At 41.5% G+C, this 22,519-nt stretch overlaps 1 protein-coding gene and 1 pseudogene across 2 annotated transcripts; one reads left to right on the forward strand and one right to left on the reverse strand.

Moving 5' to 3' along the window:
- Positions 1 to 5,474: 5,474 nt before the first annotated feature.
- LOC124045899 (acidic mammalian chitinase-like) lies at positions 5,475 to 10,921 on the forward strand. Of its 2 annotated transcripts, XM_046365680.1 has the most exons (12): positions 5,475 to 5,536; positions 5,749 to 5,821; positions 7,766 to 7,795; positions 8,044 to 8,248; positions 8,391 to 8,447; positions 8,610 to 8,775; positions 8,969 to 9,093; positions 9,238 to 9,367; positions 9,496 to 9,678; positions 9,927 to 10,043; positions 10,224 to 10,356; positions 10,468 to 10,921. In XM_046365680.1, the coding sequence occupies exons 2-12, from the start codon at positions 5,797 to 5,799 to the stop codon at positions 10,761 to 10,763; spliced, it is 1,467 nt and encodes a 488-aa protein (XP_046221636.1). In that variant the 5' UTR covers positions 5,475 to 5,536; positions 5,749 to 5,796; the 3' UTR covers positions 10,764 to 10,921. The 2 variants fall into 2 exon arrangements, with proteins under 2 accessions (XP_046221636.1, XP_046221635.1); XM_046365679.1 differs by lacking the exons at positions 5,475 to 5,536; positions 5,749 to 5,821 and having other exon boundaries at positions 7,723 to 7,795.
- Positions 10,922 to 15,652: 4,731 nt separating this feature from the next.
- Positions 15,653 to 20,532, reverse strand: LOC124046873 (annotated as a pseudogene).
- Between the last annotated feature and the right edge of the window lie 1,987 nt (positions 20,533 to 22,519).

The following is a 22,519-nucleotide window of genomic DNA, read 5'->3' on the forward strand; positions in this document are numbered from 1 at the left end:
CCTAAAGATCAGTAACATCATCATTCGACCTTGTTTTTTTCTGAGTTCCCAGTTGTCTTGAAATCACCATAAATTCAGAGAATGCCAGATTTTGATGACACAATTTGCCCACGAAGGACCCCGCCACACCACCTTCCTGTTCAAGTGACCACAGCACAACAAGGTGAGTCCAGAAATGTATTGTATGTTGCTGCATAAATTATGTAATATGCCAGAAAGATATGTACAATGCATTCAGAAAGTATTCAGACCCCTTGACTTTTTCCACATTTTGTTACATTCCAGTCTCATTCTAAAATGTATTAAATATATTTTTCCCTCATCAATCTACACATAATACCCCATAAATACAAAGCAAGAAACAGTTGAAAAACTATTGCAAATGTATATTTAAAAAAAATATATATATATATATATACATCACATTTACATAAGTATTTGACCCTTTACTCAGTACTTTGTTGAAGCACCTTGGCAGCGATTACAGCCTCGAGTGTTCTTGGGTATGACGCTACAAGCTTGGCACACCTGTATTTAAGGGGTTTCTCCCAAGCGCCGCTGCACAGCTATTTTCAGGTCTTTCCAGAGATGTTCGCTCGGGTTCAAGTCCAGGCTCTGGCTGGGCCACTCAAGGACATTCAGAGACTTGTCCCGAAACCACTCCTGAGTTGTCTTGGCTGTGTGCTTAGGGTCATTGTCCTGTTGGAAGGTGAACCTTCGGCCCAGTCTGAGGTACTAAGCACTATGGAGCAGGTTTACATCAAGGATCTCTTTATACTTTGCTCCATTTATCTTTCCCTTGATCCTGACGAGTCTCCTAGTCCCTGCCACTGAAAAACAACTCCACAGCATGATGCTGCAACCACCATGCTTCAGCATAGGGATGGTGCCAGTTTTCCTCGACATGATGCTTGGCATTCAGGCCATAGAGTTAAATCTTGGTTTCATCAGACCAGAGAATCTTGTTTCTCATGGTCTGAGAGTCTTTCGGTACCTTTTGGCAAACTCCAAGCGAGCTGTCATGTGCCTTTTACTGAGGAGTGGCTTCCGTCTGGCCACTATACCATAAAGACCTGATTGGTGGAGTGCTGCAGAGATGGTTGTCCTTCTGGAAGGTCTCCCATCTCCACAGAGGAACTCTGGAGCTCTGTCAGATTGACCATCAGGTTCTTGATTACTTAACTGACCAAGGCCCTTCTCTCCCGATTGCTTCGTTTGGCCAGGCAGCAAGCTCTAGGAAAAGTCTTGGTGGTTCCAAACTTGATGGAGACAACTGTGTTCTTGGGGACCTTCAATGAGGCAGAAATGTGTTGCATACCCTTCCCCCAGATCTGTGCCTGATACAATCCTGTCTTGGAGCTCTTATGGAAAATTCTTTCAACCTCAAGGCTTGGTTTTTGCTCTTATGTAGACAGGTGTGTGCCCTTCCAAATCATGTCGAATCAATTTAATTTACCACAGGTGGAAATAAATAAAGTTGTAGAAACATCTCAAGGATGATCAATGGAAACAGGATGCACCTGAGCTCAATTTCGAGTCTCACAGCAAAGGGTCTGTATACTTGGGTAAATAAGGTATTTCTGTAATTTTCTTATTTTTATAAATTTGCTACAATTTCAAAAAACAGTTTTCACTTTGTCATTATGGGGTATTGTGTATAGATTAATGAGGATTTTATTTTATTTAATCCACTTTATAATAAGGCTGTAATGTAACAAAATGTGGAAAAAGTCAAGGGGTCTGAAAACTTCCCAAATGCACTGTATAATGTAGCTACGAAAGCAATACTAAGTGTATGTTGTGTAGTAAGGTGTTAGTAGCCCATGTGCCTCACCCTAATAATTTAGTCGCATTTCCCCTCATAATTTAGCCTACTGTTCTGACTTGTTGGTGCACATGTAGCCTGTTTTAGAGAAGTGTAAAAGCTTCCAATGTCTGCTTCTATGCCCCCTTAATTTATCCCATGGTTCTGACTTGGTGTACAGGGAGAATACTGTAAGGACAGTTCATGTTCTGAATTATGTCGCTGTACATTTCAAAAGTGCTGAACAAATAGTTATATTGACTATGTCCTTCCTAGCTCGCTCATTAATGTCTTAATTACGGATTACCTCTTATACGCTCGTCGTCCCTTTATGCTATATTTTGTACATCTCAATTGTCAATAGAAACCACATTTGTTTAAGCAAGTCGGCCATGTCAGCTATGTTTTTTTAAAGACATTAAATTAGCCTGAATAAACTGTTTCGCTGCCAAACGAGGCTCCCCTGATAGCCAGGTTTAACAGTGGTAAGTTGTTGGGACTGCTGTTGGGACTCTGCTGTTGGGACAGCTTTATGTAGGCCCTAACAGTTTGTGGGAACCGTTATAGTCCAATTAATGTATTGTTTAGTGTTGTGTTGTGGCTTTGCTGGCATGCATCTAAAAGAAAATTGGGGGAGTTTGCCCCACCAAGATTTACATACTAAAATCGCCACTGAATGGGTGCAATACTCAACTAGCGCCTCTATAAACAGTTGTATACGAGACTGACTGAGTCCGGAATGCCCACTGCCCACTAACTGGGGGACACAGGTGTTCCCAAGCAAATCCACCACCTTTTCTTAATTCCAGGCACACAAGATGATGTGGTTGGAGTCTGATAGTGTTCCTCTATTCTCATGCTCTGTATTGACACTGGGTTGGTACAGCATTTTAACAAGAAAATGAAGGTTACAGCCTGTGGTATTTATGATGTGGTGAAAAGTATATAATTTTCAAGTGGGTGTGGAAGTGTGTGCGCACGTGCATACATGTTGATGTGGGTGTGTAATATTTCTACTAAGGGAGAGATATTGACTGGATGGAGGAATACACTGATACGTTTATCATGTTGATAAAAGCAGTGACACCTGGTAGAGGAACTATTTATATGATGACAAGCGTAGAAAAACCTTAATGAATGATTCTTTGCTAAATCACTGGTTTAGGCCTGGTAGGATTGCTATGTAGATTTGAGCTCTTTATCTCTACCTGATGGCAGTATATCATAGTACCATCTTCAGGGCACTGTACCCTTGACTTGTTTGTCTGTTGCTTTGTCTCAACATTGATCTGTGAATCTTAGCTGATGTACATTGTATACCTACCTTTCAGGACTGTGGGCTGCTTCAACGTTCTTCAGAGAATGGCAGATTTCATCTTTAGCCTTTAACATGTCTAAAACACAGACCTAAACACCCCCCTAATCGATGTCTCTGGGACCATACTGTACCTACCTTATTTCCCCTTGTGCACCTTTATTGTTATATGTTGATCTATGGTTTATAGAATATGGGTTTTCAATTCTATGAAGAAGGCTAATGTTTGCACTTTGTACACTAGCATGACAAGCAAAGTAAGAATGACGTTTTGCTTACTAGAACTACAATGTGCATTCTTATGGCATCCAGTCATTTCTGTCTCTTTTGCTAATCATTAATGTACCTTGTGATTTTTGACAATATTAACCGATAGAGATGTACTTTGTACTTACGGTCCTCTAATGGATTGACTCTAGTCTCCAGACATGCTCATGTTACTGACAACATTGCAACTCAATAATCCCTGACTGGGAGGTTCATTACAGTATGCTGTGTGCACCATTTAATTGAGAAAATTATGATACTGTACTTTACACACTTAACTATGATGGACATATGCTGCTGACTTTAAGCATTGCCTGTCATTACAGTAACTTTCATGGTCGGAATATTATTATGATTATGACAGTGTGATATCATTATGGTACAACAATTTGAAAAAATCTTATGTCCTTTCTAATAAGCTCCTCGGTGTAGTTAATGTGAAATGTTTAAATCCTGACAGCCTGATAACAGAGCACATTAGAACAGTGTTTTAATCCAGGGAGGGGGAGAATACTGTAGGTTCTGAGTAGTTTGTTGCTGCCCGGTGATTCAGGGCTGTAACAGAAGCCTTATCTCAGCCATAAAGAATAGAGTTTTCACTGGGTTTTCATTCCCTTTAATATCCCGGCACTTGTAAATTTCTCTAATCTTACAGTCTGTGGAGTCTTCTGTGTATGGAGTCTATTGTGTGTGACTGTTTGCTGACCTTTAGAGACAGGAAGCTGACTGACATTCAAGATCACTCACAATCATTCACACATGCTCAACCTGGATGGTCAGTCCGCTTCATGTATGGCAAACATGTATGGCAAATTTGCTACTATACTGAACAAAAATATAAATCATCATGCAACAATTTCAATGGTTTTACTGAGTAATATGTTCATATAAGGAAATCAGTCAATTGAAATAAATAAATTAGGCCCTAATCTATGGTTTTCACATGACTGGGTAGGGGTACCAGGCCCACCCACTGGGGAGCCAGGCCCCCCACAACATTTTAGAGAAGTAAGCTTTTTGTACATATGGAAACATTCCGGGATCTTTTATTTCAGCACATGAAACATGGGACCAACACTTTACATGTTGCGTTTTTCAGTGTAGACTTGAATAAATAAAATGTAAACGTAAGCAATGTCTTTTCTAATCTCCGGAGTGATTGGGTTATATTACATAGACTACAAGCACTTTATTCATGTAGCAACACTTATGATGCCATGACAACATAATCAGACCTCTATGAACTAAATAAACAAATTGTTACATAAAGATGAGAGAAATTTACAAGAGCCGGGATATTAAAGGGAGTGAAAACCCAGTGAAAACTCTATTCTTTATGGCTGAGATAAGGCTTCTGTACAGCCCTGAATCACCGGGCAGCTTGAGCTCTTGCTCCCATGAACAAACTACTCCGAACCTACAGTATTCTCCCCCTCCCTGTGTTCATTGCATTGGCTGTATTGTTCTGTGTTATGTGACCTCAATTAGTAAACCAAGGACCAACCTTCCCAGTTTCAACAAAAGAAGCAAAGGTAATCTTATCTTAAAACCAATCAATACTAGCATTTTTATGACAGTTTATATTGCCGTGTCTCTCGTAATATGGCCTGGAGCTTGCATAATGTTTGTTCTAAGATTTTGAGCCTTTTCTGTACATTTATGTTTTCTTTGTTTATGGCGTGAACTTCACATCAAAGATATCCAAGAGAAAGGCCTACAGGAAGCTATTATGTGTGAATGAAAGAGAACTACTACAATAGGTCCAGTTTGTGGAATATTTATATTCAAACTAAAACCTCTTAACTAGTTAAAGAAGATTGAAAGGTATTTGCTGACTGAATGTTCCAATTCCACATTGCTAATGCAGAGGATAGAGATGGTTCATTTCACCCTCAATATCAATCATCCATGGTTGTTTATCTGACCATAAAGATAGGTCTATCTCTCATACAATTCAGACAGGTTATATCCTTAAATGAAACTAGCATAAACGATGACACTGATTAATCCCGATCAAGAGCAAACAATCTCCCCCAGGTTGCCACTTCCTGATACGCCTGGGCCAAAGGCTACATACCTGTATCAGAACGATATAAAAGGTAAGCTGTATTGTCTTTCAGACACTGATCCAGTGTCTCACTGAGGACCAGGTAGGACTTGTGCTATATGTTTTTATTAACATTATTATTGCATTATAGTTTTACTATCACCCGACCATCAGTTACAACCTTTTAGGTACAATAATTGCAACACATTAAACTTGAAGCTGGACAGTGCAGACGCACTCGGGCAACCCTAGCCACACACAACATTCTAACCACCATGGTTTGTTCTATTAAATGAAAATGCTTATTTTTTCCAGGTGCCTCTTCGGTTTTGTAAGGAGAAGCCGTGTAACTACAAACTCATCATGGCCCAACTAACACTTCTCGTTGGTAAGTCAAATTCTGGCAATGGAATATTTTATACATTTTCAGTGGTGTAAAGTACTTAAGTAAAAATACTTTAAAGCACTATTTAAGTCATTTTATGGGTTATCTGTACTTTACTATTTATATTTTTGACAACTTTTACTTTTACTCCACAACATTCCTGAAGAAAATAATGTACTTTCTACTCCATACATTTTCCCTGACACCAAAAAGTACTTGTTAAATTTTGAATGCATAGCAGGACGCGAAAATAGACCAGTTCAAGCACCTAAAGAGACAATCCCTGGTCATACCTACTGCCTCTGATCTGACGTACTCACTAAATACAAATCGTTTGTTTGTAAATTATGTCTGAGTGTTGGAGCGTGCCCCTGGCTATCTGTAAATACTTTTTTGACTTTTACTCAAGCAGGATTTTACTGGGTGACTTCACTTGAGTCATTTTCCTTTTACTCAAGGAAAAGCTAGAGCTGTCCCGGTCAACTGTAAGTGCTGTTATTGTGAAGTGGAAATGTCTAGGAGCAACAACGGCTCAGCCGCGAAATGGTAGGCCACAAAAGCTCACAGAACAGGACTGTGGAGTGCTGAAGCGCGTAAAAACTGTCTGTCCTCGGTTCAAAATTGCCTCTTGAAGCATGGTCAGCACAATAACTGTTTGTCGGGAGCTTCATGAAATGGCCTTCCATGGCCGAGCAGCCGCACACAAGCCTAAGATCACCATACGCGATGCCATGCGTTGGCTGGAGTGGTGTAAAGCTCACAGCCATTGGACTCTGGAGTAGTGGAAATGTGTTCTCTGGAGTGATGAATCACGCTTCACCGTCTGGCAATCCGATGGACGAATCTGGGTTTGGCGGTTTTTTATTTTACCGCTTTTTCTCCCCAATTTCGTGGTATCCAATTGTTTAGTAGCTACTATCTTGTCTCATCGCTACAACTACCGTACGGGCTCGGGAGAGACGAAGGTTGAAAGTCATGTGTTCTCCGATACACAACCCAACCATGCCGCACTGCTTCTTAACACAGTGCCATCCAACCCGGAAGCCAGCTGCACCAATGTGTCGGAGGAAACACCGTGCACCTGGCAACCTTGGTTAGCGCGCAGCCGGTTACAACAGAGCCTGGGCGCGAACCCAGAGTCTCTGGTGGCGCAGTTGTTAAGGGCGCTGTACTGCAGCGCCAGCTGCGCCACCAGAGACTCTGGGTTCGCGCCCAGGCTCTGTTGTAACCGGCTGCGACCGGGAGGTCCGTGGGGCGACGCACAATTGGCCTAGCGTCGTCCGGGTTAGGGAGGGTTTGGCCGGTAGGGAAATCCTTGTCTCATCGCGCACCAGCGAGAACGCTAGGTCAACTGTAAAGTTCGGTGGAGGAGGAATTAAGGTCTAGGGCTGTATTTCATGGTTCGGGCTAGGCTCTTTCGTTCCAGTGACATTTTAACGCTACATTCTAGACGATTCTGTGCTTCCAACTTTGTGGCAACAGTTAGGGGAAGGTCCTTTCCTGTTTCAGCATGACAATGCCCCTCTGCACAAAGCGAGGTCCATACAGAAATGGTTTGTTGAGATCGGTGTGGAAGAGCTTGACTGGCCTGCACAGAAGCCTGATCTCAACCCCATCAAACACCTTTGGGATGAATTGTAAAGCCGACTGCGAGCCAGGCCTAATCGCACAACATTATTGCCCGACCTCACTAATGCTCTTTTGGCTGAATGGAAGCAAGTCCACGCAGCAATGTCCCAACATTTAGTGGAAAGCCTTCCCAGAAGAGTGTAGGCTGTTATAGCAGAAAAGTGGGGAATAACTTTATATTAATGCCCATGATTTTGGAATGAGATGTTCGACAAGCATGTGTCCACATACTTTTGGTCATGTAGGGTACTTTGTTAACTGCAAGCAAATAAGCTTGTTTGATTAGTCTAATGAACAAATGTTTCATTTCTGTTTCAGGACTGTCCGTTTTGATGTGTCTTCAAATGGGTAAGTTTTGTAGTTCTTACAGCATTACTCTTGCTGTCTATCCAAACTTAATTGTACTGTAGCTACCACAAATAGGATATCGTTAAGTAACATTCATAGGGAGAAAATAAATAACTTACTGTTGAATAACATTGCTCAGTACATAGCATACAACATTGATACAATCCTAGACAAAGTCACTGTCAACGTCTCTGTCTATCACTTTGTTCTGATGGGAGACTGATACTAGTATTTTAAATCCTCAACAGTGTCATCAACCAAACTGGTGTGCTACTTCACCAACTGGTCCCAGTACAGACCAGGCACTGGGAAATATCTGCCGGCCAATGTGGACCCCAACCTCTGCACTCATCTGATCTATGCCTTCTCAATGATCAACCACAACAACGAGCTAGTCACCTACGAGTGGAACGATGATGTTCTCTACCAGTCCTTCAATGGGCTGAAGAAGCAGTGAGGTTTAGCTGCTGAGCTATATGATGTCTTATGTTCTCAATCAGCACTTTGTGCATTTACAATCATTATTACATATTCACATTTCTCTTTAAAAGCATTGAAATTGAATGTGTTGATGAATCTTTCTTGTCTTGGAAAGAAATCCTGCACTGAAGACCCTGTTGGCAGTTGGTGGATGGAACTTCGGGTCCAGCCAGTGAGTATTGTTGTCATATAGCCATGATTAAGTTGTACATGTTTCAAAGTATTTTACTGAAAGAAATAAACATGTTCTTAAGTATCTATCGGTCATTATGCTTTTCCAATGAATAATAACAATTACAAGTATTATGATTACTGACACTGAATAACTTTTCAGGTTCACCATCATGGTGTCAACACCTGCCAATCGCCAGAAGTTCATCCAGTCATCCATCAGTTTCCTGAGAATGTACGGCTTTGATGGCCTGGACCTGGACTGGGAGTACCCTGGAGCACGAGGGAGCCCCCCAGAGGACAAGAAAAGGTTTACACTGCTGTGCAGGGTCAGTTTGACATTCACAGCCACAGTAGTAATAATCAAACATCTGGAAAACATTATATTTGGATCCTGAGTGACAGTTTTAATGGGGCACCATAATAATTATGTTCAACTTTAACTGATCCAGCACAATGTCGTCGTAATATTATTTCATACCATTAATAAAATACACTGTCTCATTTGGTTCTGGGGTCCAGGAGTTGCTCAACGCATTTGAGAAGGAAGCCGCTGACACCAGCAGACCAAGGCTGCTGGTCACAGCTGCAGTGGCTGCTGGGAAGGGAAACATTGATAACGGTTATGAAATTGCAGAGGTTGCAAAGTGAGTTCAAAGGTTAAAACAGAGGGCATTCATTCACCATAGGTGATTGGTATAGTAATAATTATTGTGAAGGTTCATCATTTACCAGTTGGTGTTTTCCATGTTACATTTTGTGACCTTTGGCCTTGTGTGACTGTGTAACAGGTACTTGGACTTCATCAATGTGATGTCCTATGACATGGGTGGAGCCTGGGACCCATTCACACGCCACAACAGTCCCCTTTACCGCGGTGCTTCAGATGCAGAGGAAGGAGAGCACAAGTATTTCAACGTTGTGAGTAAAAAATATTTACTTTACAATATTTTTAAAACTATTTTGAAACCATAAATAATTTAGAAACCATTTTAGAAACCGTTAACTATTTGTCAAACAGTTGTTGAATGTTTACTCCTTTTCCAAAGGACTTTGCCATGAAGTACTGGAGGGACCAGGGCACCCCTGTTGAGAAGCTGATGATGGGTTTCGCCACCTATGGGCGCACATTCCGCACTGTCTCTGGAGACAATGGTGTCGGAGCCAGAACGAGTGGACCAGCCTCTGCTGGACCCTATACCCGCGAGGCCGGCTTCTGGTCCTATTATGAGGTCAGGGAGAGAGGTCAAAGTTCAAAACTACAAATACAGTTGTCTCTAGTGGAGCGATCTACCAATGTGGAGTTAATTAACATGATATGTTTTGGAACCAGGGAGATTGTGAAACACTTGTAGGATGTAAAAAATAGATTAACACAATACATCAATGCACACTTTCAGTATACTGTACTCAGGGCCAATTCAAAACAAAGGTATTCTTTATGTAAAGAATACTCATGTTTATTGATCTTTTCCACCAGATCTGTACTTTCCTGAATGGAGCAACTGTTGAGTTGATTGAGGATCAGATGGTTCCCTTTGCCACCAAAGGAAATGAGTGGGTGGGATATGACAACCGGGAAAGCTTTGAAATAAAGGTATGGTATCGTATTACTTAATACACTGCCAAAAGGAAACTCCTTTCAGCTGATTGCTGTAAATTCTAGCAGTCGAATGTCTATTGCTCATTTCAACCCTAATATCTTTGTTATTGATTACATGGTGGTTGGTAGAAGGCTATATGGTTTTGGGAAATAAAATATTTGGTCATTTTATAGGCACGCTATCTAAAAGACAACAAGTTTGGAGGGGCCATGATCTGGGCTCTGGATCTGGATGACTTTGCTGGACAATTCTGTGGGCAGGGCAACTATCCCCTGATCAGCCATCTGCGTTATCTTCTGGCCTCAGGTACGCAGCCATTACTAGAGCACTGAGGTGTATGTCTCATAAGAGGTTTGGTTGGTATAACAATGACATTGTATCATTCCACGCTTGACAATAACACACTGTGTTTTATAGATTTGCCACCCCTTCCTTCCACAACACGTCCGCCACCCCTTCCTTCCACAACACGTCCGCCACCCCTGCCAGGAACTACCACCAGCAGTGTGCCCGCCACCACCTCCACTCCTCTGCCCGGCAGTGGCTTCTGTGGGGGGAAAGCTGACGGCCTGTACTGTAACAAGGAAGACCCTAATGCCTTCTACCAGTGCGCCAGTGGACGCACCTACCTCCAGAAGTGCGCCGCTAACCTTATCTTCAACGAGAAATGCAAGTGCTGTGACTGGAAATTGCATAACACAAGCCCGGCATAGGTGTTTTCTGTTAATGTACACATTGTAGCCTGAGTAACTGATATACTGTATACTGTTGACCTCAGTTTCATGGTACCAAGGCTAGTGTAGACTTAAATGATAAAATATCCACTCCAATTACAATGGAATAATACAAAGAATAAAGTATTTGTAATGTTTTTATGTAATGGTTATTGATGCTGCTTATTGTGACTCGATTCCCAGAGATTGTAATATCTTCCTTTCATTTGAAATGTTTGAAACCTTTGTTTGTTGTTACACCGTTAATCCAACTGTAAAGTACTTCCAAGTAGTTAGTATAAGTCACTCGTCAAACTCATTCCACAGGGTGTCTTCAGGTTTTCGCTCCTCCCTTGTACTTGATTGATGAATTCAATCAATCAAATGTATTTATAAAGCCCTTTTTATATCAGCTGATGTCACAGAGCTGTACAGAAACCCAGCCTAAAACCCCAAACAGCAAGCAATACAGGTGTAGAAGCACGGTGGCTAGGAAAAACTCCCTAAAAAGAAACCAGGCTACGAGGGGTGGCCAGTCCTCTTCTGGCTGTGCCGGGTGGAGATTATAACAGAACATGGCCAAGATGTTCAAATGTTCATAGGTGACCAGCAAGGTCAAATACTAATAATCACAATGGTTGTAGGGGTGGAACAGGTCAGCACCTCAGGAGTAAATGTCAGTTGGCTTTTTTATTTTTTATTTTACACCGTTTTCTCTCCAATTTTGTGGTTTCCAATTGTTAGTAGTTACTATCTTGTCTCATCACTACAACTCCCGTATGGGCTCAGGAGAGACGAAGGTCGAAAGCCATGCGTCCTCCGAAACACAGCCCAACCAAGCCGCACTGCTTCTTAACACAGCGCGCATCCAACCCGGAAGCCAGCAGCACCAATGTGTCGGAGGAAACACAGTGCAACTGGCGCCCTGGTTAGTGTGCACTGCGCCCGGCCCGCCACAGGAGTCGATGACTCGTCGATGAGACAAGGATATCCCTACCGGCCAAACCCTCCCTAACCTGGACGACGCTAGGCCAATTGTGCGTCGCTCCATGGACCTCCTGGTCGCGGCCGGCTTGAACCCAGAGTCTCTGGTGGCACAGCTAGCACGTTTCTGAATGACATCACCAAGAGGTAAAATATATAGTGAAAACAATAGTGGTCCTAAAACGGAGCCTTGAGGAACACCGAAATTTACAGTTGATTTGTCAGAGGACAAACCATCTACAGAGACAGACTGATATCTGTCCGACAGATAAGATCAAAACCAGGCCAGAACCTGTCCGTGTAGAACAATTTGGGTTTCCAATCTCTCCAAAAGAATGTGGTGATCAATGGTATCAAAAGCAGCACTAAGGTCTAGGAGCGCGAGGCAAGATGCAGAGCCTCGGTCTGACGCCATTAAAAGGTAATTTACCACCTTCCCAAGTGCAGTGTCAGTGCTATGATGGGGTCTAAAACCAGACTGAAGCGTTTCGTATACATTGTTTGTCTTCAGGAAGGCAGTGAGTTGCTGCGCAACAGCTTTTCAATTTTTTTGAGAGGAATGGGAGATTTGATATAGGCCGATAGTTTTTTATATATTCTGGGTCAAGGTTCGGCTTTCTCAAGAGAGGCTTTATTACTGCCACTTTTAGTGAGTTTGGTACACATCCGGTGGATAGGGAGCCATTTATTTTCAACATAGGAAATAGGAGTTTAACATAGGACGGCCAAGCACAGGAAGCAGCTCTTTCAGTAGTTTAGTTGGAATAGGGTCCAGTATGCAGCTTGAAGGTTTAGAGATCATGACTATTTTCATCAATGTGTCAAGAGATATAGTATTAAAAAACTTGAGTGTCTCTTGATCCTAGGTCCTGGCAGCGTTGTACAGACTCAGGACAACTGAGCTTTGGAGAAATACGCAGATTTAAAGAGGAATCTGTATGATCTAATGATCATGATCTTTTCTTCAAAGAAGTTCATGAATTTATCACTGCTGAAGTGAAAGCCATCCTCTCTTGGGGAATGCTTCTTTTTAGTTAGCTTTGCGAGTGTCAGTAATAAATGTTGGATTCTTCTTATTTTCCTCAATTACGTTGGAAAAATAGGATGATCGAGCAGCAGTGGGGGCTCTTCGATACTGCACGGTACTGTCTTTCCAAGCAAGTCGGAAGAGTTCCAGCTTGGTGTAGCGCCATTTTCGTTCCAATTTTCTGGAAGCTTGCTTCAGGGCTTAGGTATTTTCTGTATACCAGGGAGCTAGTTTCTTATGACAAATATTTTTTGTTTTTAGGGGTGCGACTGCATCTAGGGTATTACGCAAGAGGAGAGCATCCCTCCAGCTAGGATGGAGTCCGTCACTCCTCAGCAGGCCAGGCTTGGTCCTGTTAATCTACAAATTCTATATTTTGCGAGGTGCAGAAAACTGTTTTCAACCAGCGATTGAGTTGTGAGACTCTGCTGTAGAGCTCATCACTTCCCTTATCTGGAAGGGGGCCAGAGATAATTACTCGATGCTGACATCTTTCTAGCTGATTTACACGCTGAAGCTATGTTGCGCTTGGTGACTGATTCATCCTAACATTTTTGGTGCCGACGTGGATAACAATATCCCTATACTTTATACTCGCCAGTTTCAGCCTTAGCCTGCACCATCTTCAGATTAGCTTTAACGTTGGTAGCCCTCCCCCTGTAAAACAGTATATGATCGCTGGATGATTCATTTAAAGTCTAATACTGCGGATAATGGAGTTTTCAATTTGTCAGAACTATTGGTGGGAGGCTTCAGCGTCTCAGACCCAGTAACGGGAGGAGAGACCAGAGAGACACGGACCCTAAACTCGCTGCTTAATGGAGAGAACAGGTTGAAAATTTCTGTCGGTTGAATGAGCGATACCGGTTGAGCATTCCTACAGTATTTCTTTCCAGACACAATGAGAAAATTATCTGCCAGTGGGGACTGTGCAGGGGATTTATACTAACTACATATTGGTGGCACAGATGCGGTTTCATCCTTTCCTACACCTAAATTACCCTTGCCTAACGATTTTGTCTTAAACTGGGCTTGCAGCAGGGCTATCCTCGCCATAAGGCGATTGTTCTCCTGTATATTATGAGTACAACGACTGCAATTAGAAGTCTTAATGTTAATGTTACTACTTTGCGTCGGCAGGTGGATGTCCAGATGAAGCGTCCGGGATGAAAAAGTTGAATGAAAAAAGTTGAGCAAGGGAAAAAATAAAAATATAAAACGGTAATTAAAAAGTAAAAACCGTAAAGTTGGCAGGTAGCAAAGTAAGGTAAGCAACAAACCGCACAGCACGTAAACAAGTCTACAAGTTGTGACCGGAAATTTTGCGAAAAAGGTCACAAATTAGTAAAGAACTCCCCTCACCCAGTGTTGCCAACTACTCAGTAAGGAAAGTAGCTATTGGCTGTCCTAAAAGTTGCTAGAAACGTCATCGCCTAATTTGCATAATTGGCCATGTGCATGTAATTGTGATGGACGCTGTAGAAGAGAGGAATAACGTTGTGGGAGAGACAAAAAGTGAGTAACAAAACACCCGAAATATGTTTAGAACTATAAATGAACTTCTGTTGATTCTTGTTTTTTTTAATGTCACAATTCCAACTCTCCTCCTTTATCCTGGCTTGGGACCGGCAAAAGTGGCCCAAAAGAGACACTTGGCGGAGTTACTTATTTTTAAATTAATTTTTAATTTACTTTTTTTTTCTTAATTTGGTTTGGTTTTTAACCTTATGGTCCACTTAGGAGCCTACAACAAGTCACAGTAAAACATGAACATTTTTAACCATAATTGTTTTTGTATAAATATCTACATTAACAATCTAAATTGACCAAAAAGACACAATAGAAAACTGTCAATGGCAATGTGAGAAAATTATGGTAACTAGTCTGGCCCTAATTCAGGTTAATTGTTTGTTTTTTCCAGACCCCCCTCCACACCTAGAGTAAATTTGTTAACCATAAATGGCAGCTTGTTTTGGGTGGAACTGTTACAAGGCTTTGCCTTTTGAGTATGTTTGAGTTGTCATGTTTTTTTGTTTTTTACATCACTAAGTTTGGTGTAGAAATCAGCCTTACAATACAGGCAGTATGCCCATGTATCATCTCCAATAAACGACTTCAACCAACCTTTGAATTCAGGGTTTGATTCCCACTCCTTTCTGTATTTTTGAGTGTACAGGTTAGACATGATGAGCTAACCAACTAGATGTTTAGCTTATGTCACAGAGGCACACATACAGTGGACAAGGTGAGTAAGTGACTGAGGCTGTGTGAGTCAAATGCAGTGATTTATTTTTGTGCAGTGATTTTATTTTAGACAAAGAACATTTGACATTTACATCCCACCCTGAATGTAAGCCAGGGCGGGATCAGCCAGCGGCGGCTTTCCGCATGAGCGATTCATTTGCAGTCTGGATGCTCTCCTGCTCTGACTGCAGCTGGGAGGGACTGCTGCGTGAGGATTGGGCCCCCTGTGAGTGCTTTGGGACAGTGGTGGGGCCCACGGCAACACCCGCTGCTTGTTAAGAAGAGTAAGAACGATACGTGCTTTCACATCAGTCTTCAAGTCTCCAATAAACACCAGAAATAGTCGATTTTTAAAAAATGTGTCGCTAGAGGAGTCTGAATACTCACTAAATATAGCAATAAAGTCGCTAATTTGACAACACTGCCCTCAACTGGTTGTCTAGGACTTAATTGAAAGGAAAACCCAAGGAACAAACACTGACAACCTTGGTATAGCTGAAAAGAACTATTGTAAAGCTCATTGTTAATGGTTTGGAATGACATTAGAGCTACTGTCTGAACACTTCTAAAATAATGTCTGACTGTACATTGTAACAATTTGGACACATCAACTGGAAACAAAGATGGCCATCACCACAGTGCATCATATTTATTAACCATTATGTTCACCACTCACCCACATCAATGATATCTTCAGCTTTATTGGCCCAGTACCTTGCACACTGGGCAGCAGTATTTCAAGACATTTTTTAAGAATTTCACTTCTCAAACATAAATCAAGTACTGCACCTCAATTAACCTGTATTAAATATTCACACAAAAAAACTCAAGTAACTCATAGAAATCAGCAAGTAAGATATCAGGCTTACTCAATTATAGCAATTTCAAGTTTCATACCATTAATGTGCATTGAAAATAAATTATTTATATAATATCTTTATATTTGTTTAGAAACCATTCCACAGGGAGGAAATTTGTCCAGTAGCTCTCACAGCACACTGCATACACTTCACCCATCACAATGATTTCCAATTCAAGTTTCACGTCAATGACCAATAACAAAATAGTAACATATTACATAGATTTATTTATACCCATTAACTTTATGGCGATAATAAAAATCTAACTCCATCTCTCTTATGCAATACAGTCACCAGTGTTTGTTTTTTTAACAACACAGAGATCAAAATCTCCATGCTACATGTCTGTTCCTCGTGAGAGCCTGCCCCCTTTTGATGCCTGAGTAACATTATATATATAAACAAGCATCACCAAGAGAGGTCTGTACTTCATCCAAAACAAAGGAGGGACCCAACCTGAAGGGGTAAATAGAATCTAACAACAAACTCATTTTTATCTAGATTATGAATGTAATAGTGGCCCCCAAATACCCTACTGCTTTAGAGCTCATGGCCAGCACTGTGGGGAGAAGGGAGCTCCTTGATGTCACAGTTCTGGATCAGATTGAAATAAAAGACCACCAGTTCCTCATAGTTCTTCTTAGAAATCCTCTCGTTAATACCATGGAACCTGGAAATGTAGAGAATGCATAAACAGTGGAACGATAGCAAGCAAACTACAGTGTTAGTAAGGTGAGACTTTATCCTGTTTGTTCAATGCAAACAGAGGGCATTGTTAAACCTTCCTTGTCAAGACGCTGTGCATGTAGGGCTGACATACATTTTATGGTTCAACCGTGTCACATGGCTAGATCATAAGACTGGAGTTTTAGTCTCCCAGTCAACAAAAGGGCAGTGTTAGAACAATCTCCTCAACCCCAACGGGCTATTGAAAGATACAGTATGTTGTACAGTACTATCCAGTTACTATAGACTACATTCAACACCTGATAAAGAGAGCCCTTCTCTACAGAATATCCAGTGCTCCAGCTACAATGAGTCGTACCTCTGGGTGTCCCCTGGTCTGATCCAGGTAGGTGCAAAGCGATAGATGTCCTTGGCCAGGTCAGTGTAGTGGCGGCTGTCTGTGTTCCCGATGCAGACACCTGCACGTTGGAATATGATACATTTGTATGCTGAATACTATGCCATGAAAATGTGAACATGTTACCTAAAAAAATAATACCAAAAACAGGATCCCCCCCTTTCCCCAACATCACAGTGGGCAAATCAAACAAATACCACTCCCTCTTCTATTCCTTCTTTCTTACCAGGCGCAACAGTAACTTGTGGGAACTGGTCCAGCAGGGTCTTCTTGATGGTCTGGAACCCAAAGGATGTTTCATCATACGAGCTGACAGGCAGTGGGTCAAAACCATTCACCAGCTCCATCTTCACTCTCTCATCTCCCACTGTGGATTGGATGAACTCTAGAACCTGACAGGAAGACACAAACACTATACATTTTGAACTGTACTTCAAAGTTGCCAGCATGACTAAATAGTTTATAAATTCAGTGTCACGGTTTTGTGAGATGGTCCTACGATTTTAGCTTTACAGTATAATAGAACATGAATTTTGAATATAACATGCTGTTGAACCATATATGTAGATGTATAAAATGCTAATCCCCACCTCTTCTACGGTCTGTGCTGGATGTATCCGCAGATTCACATAGGCCTCAGCAAGGGAGGGAAGGACATTCACCTTTGAAGAATAGAAACATCCAAGTATTGTATTTGCTTAATAGATGCAGCCCAAGACTATGTAACATAAAACAATTGGAATTATGAACATATACAACATTCTTTCAAAGAACATATCACAAATGTATGACGTATTACAACAATTTCAAAGACCCCGTATTGAAAGTGCTCTCAAGACAAACAACTGCTGAAACTATAGAAAACCTCAGGAGCATCACTTTAACAAAACACCTTCATACACTATAACTCATTTATTGTAACAAGATATTGTACCTTAACACCTGAGTTGAACATGGTGACTGCAGTTGTGGTTCTCAAAAAAGCATTTGTGTCAGGACTTCTTTCCATTACTCTGTAACATAAATACATGTTATTTAGGTTTTATAACTCAATCAAGTATGATCTGCAATTATTTCAAATGTAATTGAAATAGTCAAGGTGGAACAAACCAGAGAAATTCAGTGAGGGAAATTACCTGCCAATAAGTGGAGAGAACAGCCACATATTTGACATGACAAACTTAATTGGGAGTCCAAACTGTAAGACAAAGACATTTCAAAATGATTTAAAAAGCTGTGTACTTATTTTAAAATTATGTTAAGACTAGTACTAAACACTACACTCTATATCTCAGAATATCCCATAGGATAATTAAAGCCAATATAGGACAGAGGTTAGAAACACAGCATTACCCTGTGAGCTAAGTGTTCAAAGGTCCTGCGCTCAGGGCCTTCACCAAACAATATGGGCATAGGGTTGTCCTCCAACCTGACAAAACAGATTACGTGTGCCTAGAGAATGTGGGCTTAGGTTCACAACATGACACAATATACTCTATGATGCAGACGTAAAACAATGTATAACTAGCCGATTAAGAAATGTCCTCCCTCAACTCAGAGGTGTATACAACTTTCTTACTTTCTCGTGTTCTTCTTATTTCTATTTCTTGTGTGTTTTTGTACTACTTTACATTATAGTACTATGGATATTGATTATTGCATTGTTGGGATAGCGCTTGCAAGCAAGGCATTTCACTCCACTTATGTGCGTGACAATAAAAACTGAACCTTGGGCCTTATAAAATATTTGTCTCAGGCTCTATAATGTTCATGGCTGACCAAGCAAGGAAAGTGGAATTCCCCTTCATTGAACTGTATCTGTAGGTTTTAAGCAATGGCTATACATAGAAGACCCATCTAGTCCGTGATGAGTGTGATTCCCAAATCCCCTTTCACCTTTTGACAGCTCCAGCCAGGATGCCGATGCTGCTCTCTCTGGGAGGCATGGAGGAGTGACCCGGGGCCTTGAAGACACTCAGTTTCACCGTGGCTTGTCCCTTCTCACTGATCCCAATCCTGACACATATACACACAGGAAGGCCCACACACGTTTAACAAACAGTGAGTGCAACCTATGGCGTAAACCTTATAAGTAGCACTTAATAAAATGCATTTATAAAGGCCTTTTTACATCAGCAGACTGTCACAAAGTGCTATAGAGCCTAACATATGAGACAAGAGTTAATGAATGAAGGCTTACAGAGCAGCAGGCCCCTGCAGACCACTGATGACTCCATCCAGCACAGCCAGACCCTCATCCAGTATGAACGCCAGCTGCACCCCTTTCTACTTCAGCACCTTCACTATGTTCATGGCCCCCTGCCAGCCACCCACCTACAGTACAAAGAGAAGATCATGCTTCTGAATTCTGTCCCTTTCGGTTTCTGAAATAAAATACCTCTACTAAATTCAAACCTCTTCATCATGACCCAGACCAATGAAGAATCCCCTTTGCGGAGAATAACCTCTTATCAACAGGTACTCCAGCGCCTGGAGGATTCCCTACAGTGAAAAAAATAGGCTGTTTAAATTCTGACAATATGAAATCGTATCACAGTAAACACATTGTTAAATCAGGCCCTTGGCTTAAATCAGGGATGGGTGTCCCCGCTCGTCAGCACAGATAATTTTTTACATTTTTAGAGTTCATTTCAGTGAATTCTTCACATTTTGCCACAGGGTGTAGAGAAAATGTTGCAGTTTTAAGCAAGTTTGCTCCAATTATGCAATTCTACTCATTTTTCCATGGGTTGGATTTTTTGTTGTTGTTGCTGTTTACAGCTTATTTCATGCAATTCCACCCATTTTGCCGTAGAATGGAGAAATGTTTGCAGTTTAATATATCTGAGTGAGACTGACTAACAAAATCAATGGGAGCCCCCCCCCCCTGACCATGACAACAAGTTTAGATTGCTAAATTTGTTTCGCTAAATTAGTTTTGCAGCCAGCTATCTAAAATAATGTAGCTGACATGGGCTAATTGACTGACTATCAGTGACTCACATAAAAAGTGAAACTGATGTACAACAAAATTTAAAAATTGCACCTTGTGTATTCTACTACTTCTAACTCGCAATAGTAAATTGAGACCCCAACTGAGTTCCCAAAATTGACCAGAGCGCCTTGGGAAGTCCCATAAACCTCTACCTATGGTCAACACTCACCATGACGGACTACTTGTTATCGATGGTCCCTCTACCATAGATGTGTGGTCCTTCTGTAGCTCAGTTGGTAGAGCATGGCGCTTGTAACGCCAGGGTAGTGGGTTTGATCCCCGGGACCACCCATACGTAGAATGTATGCACACATGACTGTAAGTCGCTTTGGATAAAAGCGTCTGCTAAATGGAATATATACACATATATATATGAATCCATCTATCTCCTTTGCAGAGAATGGTGGGACCTCCCATCCATCATTCTCTTCAGCAGGCACCACATCTATGTGGGCAAGCAGCATGTAGGGGACCAGGGCCAGGTCAGAGCCAGGCACCCAGAACAGGTGGCTGTAGTTGGCCACAACCTCATGCTGGACCAGGTGGGAAGAGAAAACTGTAGGGAAAACTGGAAGAGGGAAAATATGTGTTTAGTGTAGGGCAGTGGTTCCCAAACTCTTTTGGCCCACGACCCCAACCATGTGAAAATAAAAATTCTGTAATTAACAGCCAATGGTAACTTTTTTATTTGGAGCTATGGCAGTCTTCTCAACTCACCATTGCTTACTTTTAACGTGGGGCTCTGAAGTTCAACCTGGATCAACATTTGGGTTTTAATGCAGACGAGAGCACTGAATCCAACTTCACAGTTATGAGTTGGCGATGAGCACCATGAGTTCTATGGTGCTTTCAAGACAACGAGGTCAAATCATGACATCAATGATCTTCAGGTCGGAGCTCAAGAAAGAGGCTGTGCCTGGTTCGCTTTTAAAATATATATATATTTTTTTAGTTTAACACATTTTTTGGTTACTATATGATTCCATGTGTCATTTCATAGTTTATAAAATTTTAGATTCTTCAAAGTAGCCACCCTTTCCTTGACAACAGCTTTGCACACTCTTGGCATTCTCTCAACCAGCTTCAACTGGAATGCATTTCAATTAACAGGTGTGCCTTGTTAAAAGTTCATTTGTGGAATTTATTTTCCTTCTTAATGCTTTTGAGCCAATCAGTTGTGTTGTGACAAGGTAGGGGTGGTATACAGAAAATAACCCTATTTGGTAAAAGACCAAGTCCATTTTATGGCAAGAACAACTCAAGAAAGCAAAGAGAAACGACAGTACATCATTACTTTAAGACATGAAGGTCAATCAATCCAGAAAACGTCAGACTTTAAAAGTCCTCAAGTGCAGTCACAAAAACCATCAAGGGCTATGATGAAACTGGCTCTCCACATCAGCCTCAGAAAGTGCAGCCCAAATAAATGCTTCACAGAGTTCAAGAAACATCTCAACAGTTCAGAGGAAACTGTGAATCAGGCCTTCATGGTCAAATTTCTGCAAAAACAAAATCACTACTAGAAGGACACCAATAAGAAGAAGAGACTTGCTTGGGCCAAGAAACAAGAGCCATGTTCATTAGACCAGTGGAAATATGTCCTTTGGTCTGGAGTCCAAATTTGAGATTTTTGGTTCCAACCGCCATGTCTTTGTGAGACGCAGAGTAGGTGAACAGATTATCTCTGCATGTGTGGTTGACACCGTGAAGCATGGAGGTGGTGGTGTGATGGCGCTTTATTTAGAATGCAAGGCACACTTAACAAGCATGGCTCCCACAGCATTCTGCAGCGATACGCCATCCCAGCTGGTTTGCGCTTTGTTTTTCAACAGGACAATGACCCAACACACCTCCAGGCTGTGCAAGGGCTATTTAACCAAGGAGAGTGATGGAGTGCTGCATCAGATGACCTGGCCTCCACAATCACCTGACAACCCAATTTAGATGGTTTGGGATGAGTTGGACTGCAGAGTGAAGGAAAAGCATCCAACAAGGTTTCAGCACTCCTTCAAGACTGTTGGAAAAGCATTCCATGTGAAACTGGTTGAGTGGTTGCCAAGCGTGTGCAAAGCTGTCATCAAGGCAAAGGGTGGCTACTTTGAAGAATCTCAAATATAAAATGTATTTGTTTAACAATGTTTTGGTTACTACATGATTCCATGTGTTATTTCATAGTTTTGATGTCTTCACAATATCGAAAATAGTAAAATAAAAACCCTTGAATGAGTAGGTGCCCAGACTTTCGACTGGTACTGCATATATAATTACTTTTCACAATCCCTAGTGTTGAGTGTTAGGGGGGTAAAATGAACATTGCTTTTAGAGCTGAAATGATATAACATAATCCCAGAAGCACAGCACACTTGGTTTTAATGTCAGTAAGCCTTACCATTACTGAGATATTCCAATTTGTGCCTAAATTGTGGGTCAAAAAGGTCACAGGAGATAATGCACAGGTCAATGGCAAAGCCATTGCCAAAAATTGCACCAAAATGTTACAAATTAGCTGTTGAAATTTGTGCATAAATTGCTGTTCACAATAAATCTGATAAACTAGCATTT

The sequence above is a fragment of the Oncorhynchus gorbuscha genome, linkage group LG10 (assembly GCF_021184085.1).
Source record: "Oncorhynchus gorbuscha isolate QuinsamMale2020 ecotype Even-year linkage group LG10, OgorEven_v1.0, whole genome shotgun sequence".
NCBI lineage: Eukaryota > Metazoa > Chordata > Actinopteri > Salmoniformes > Salmonidae > Oncorhynchus > Oncorhynchus gorbuscha.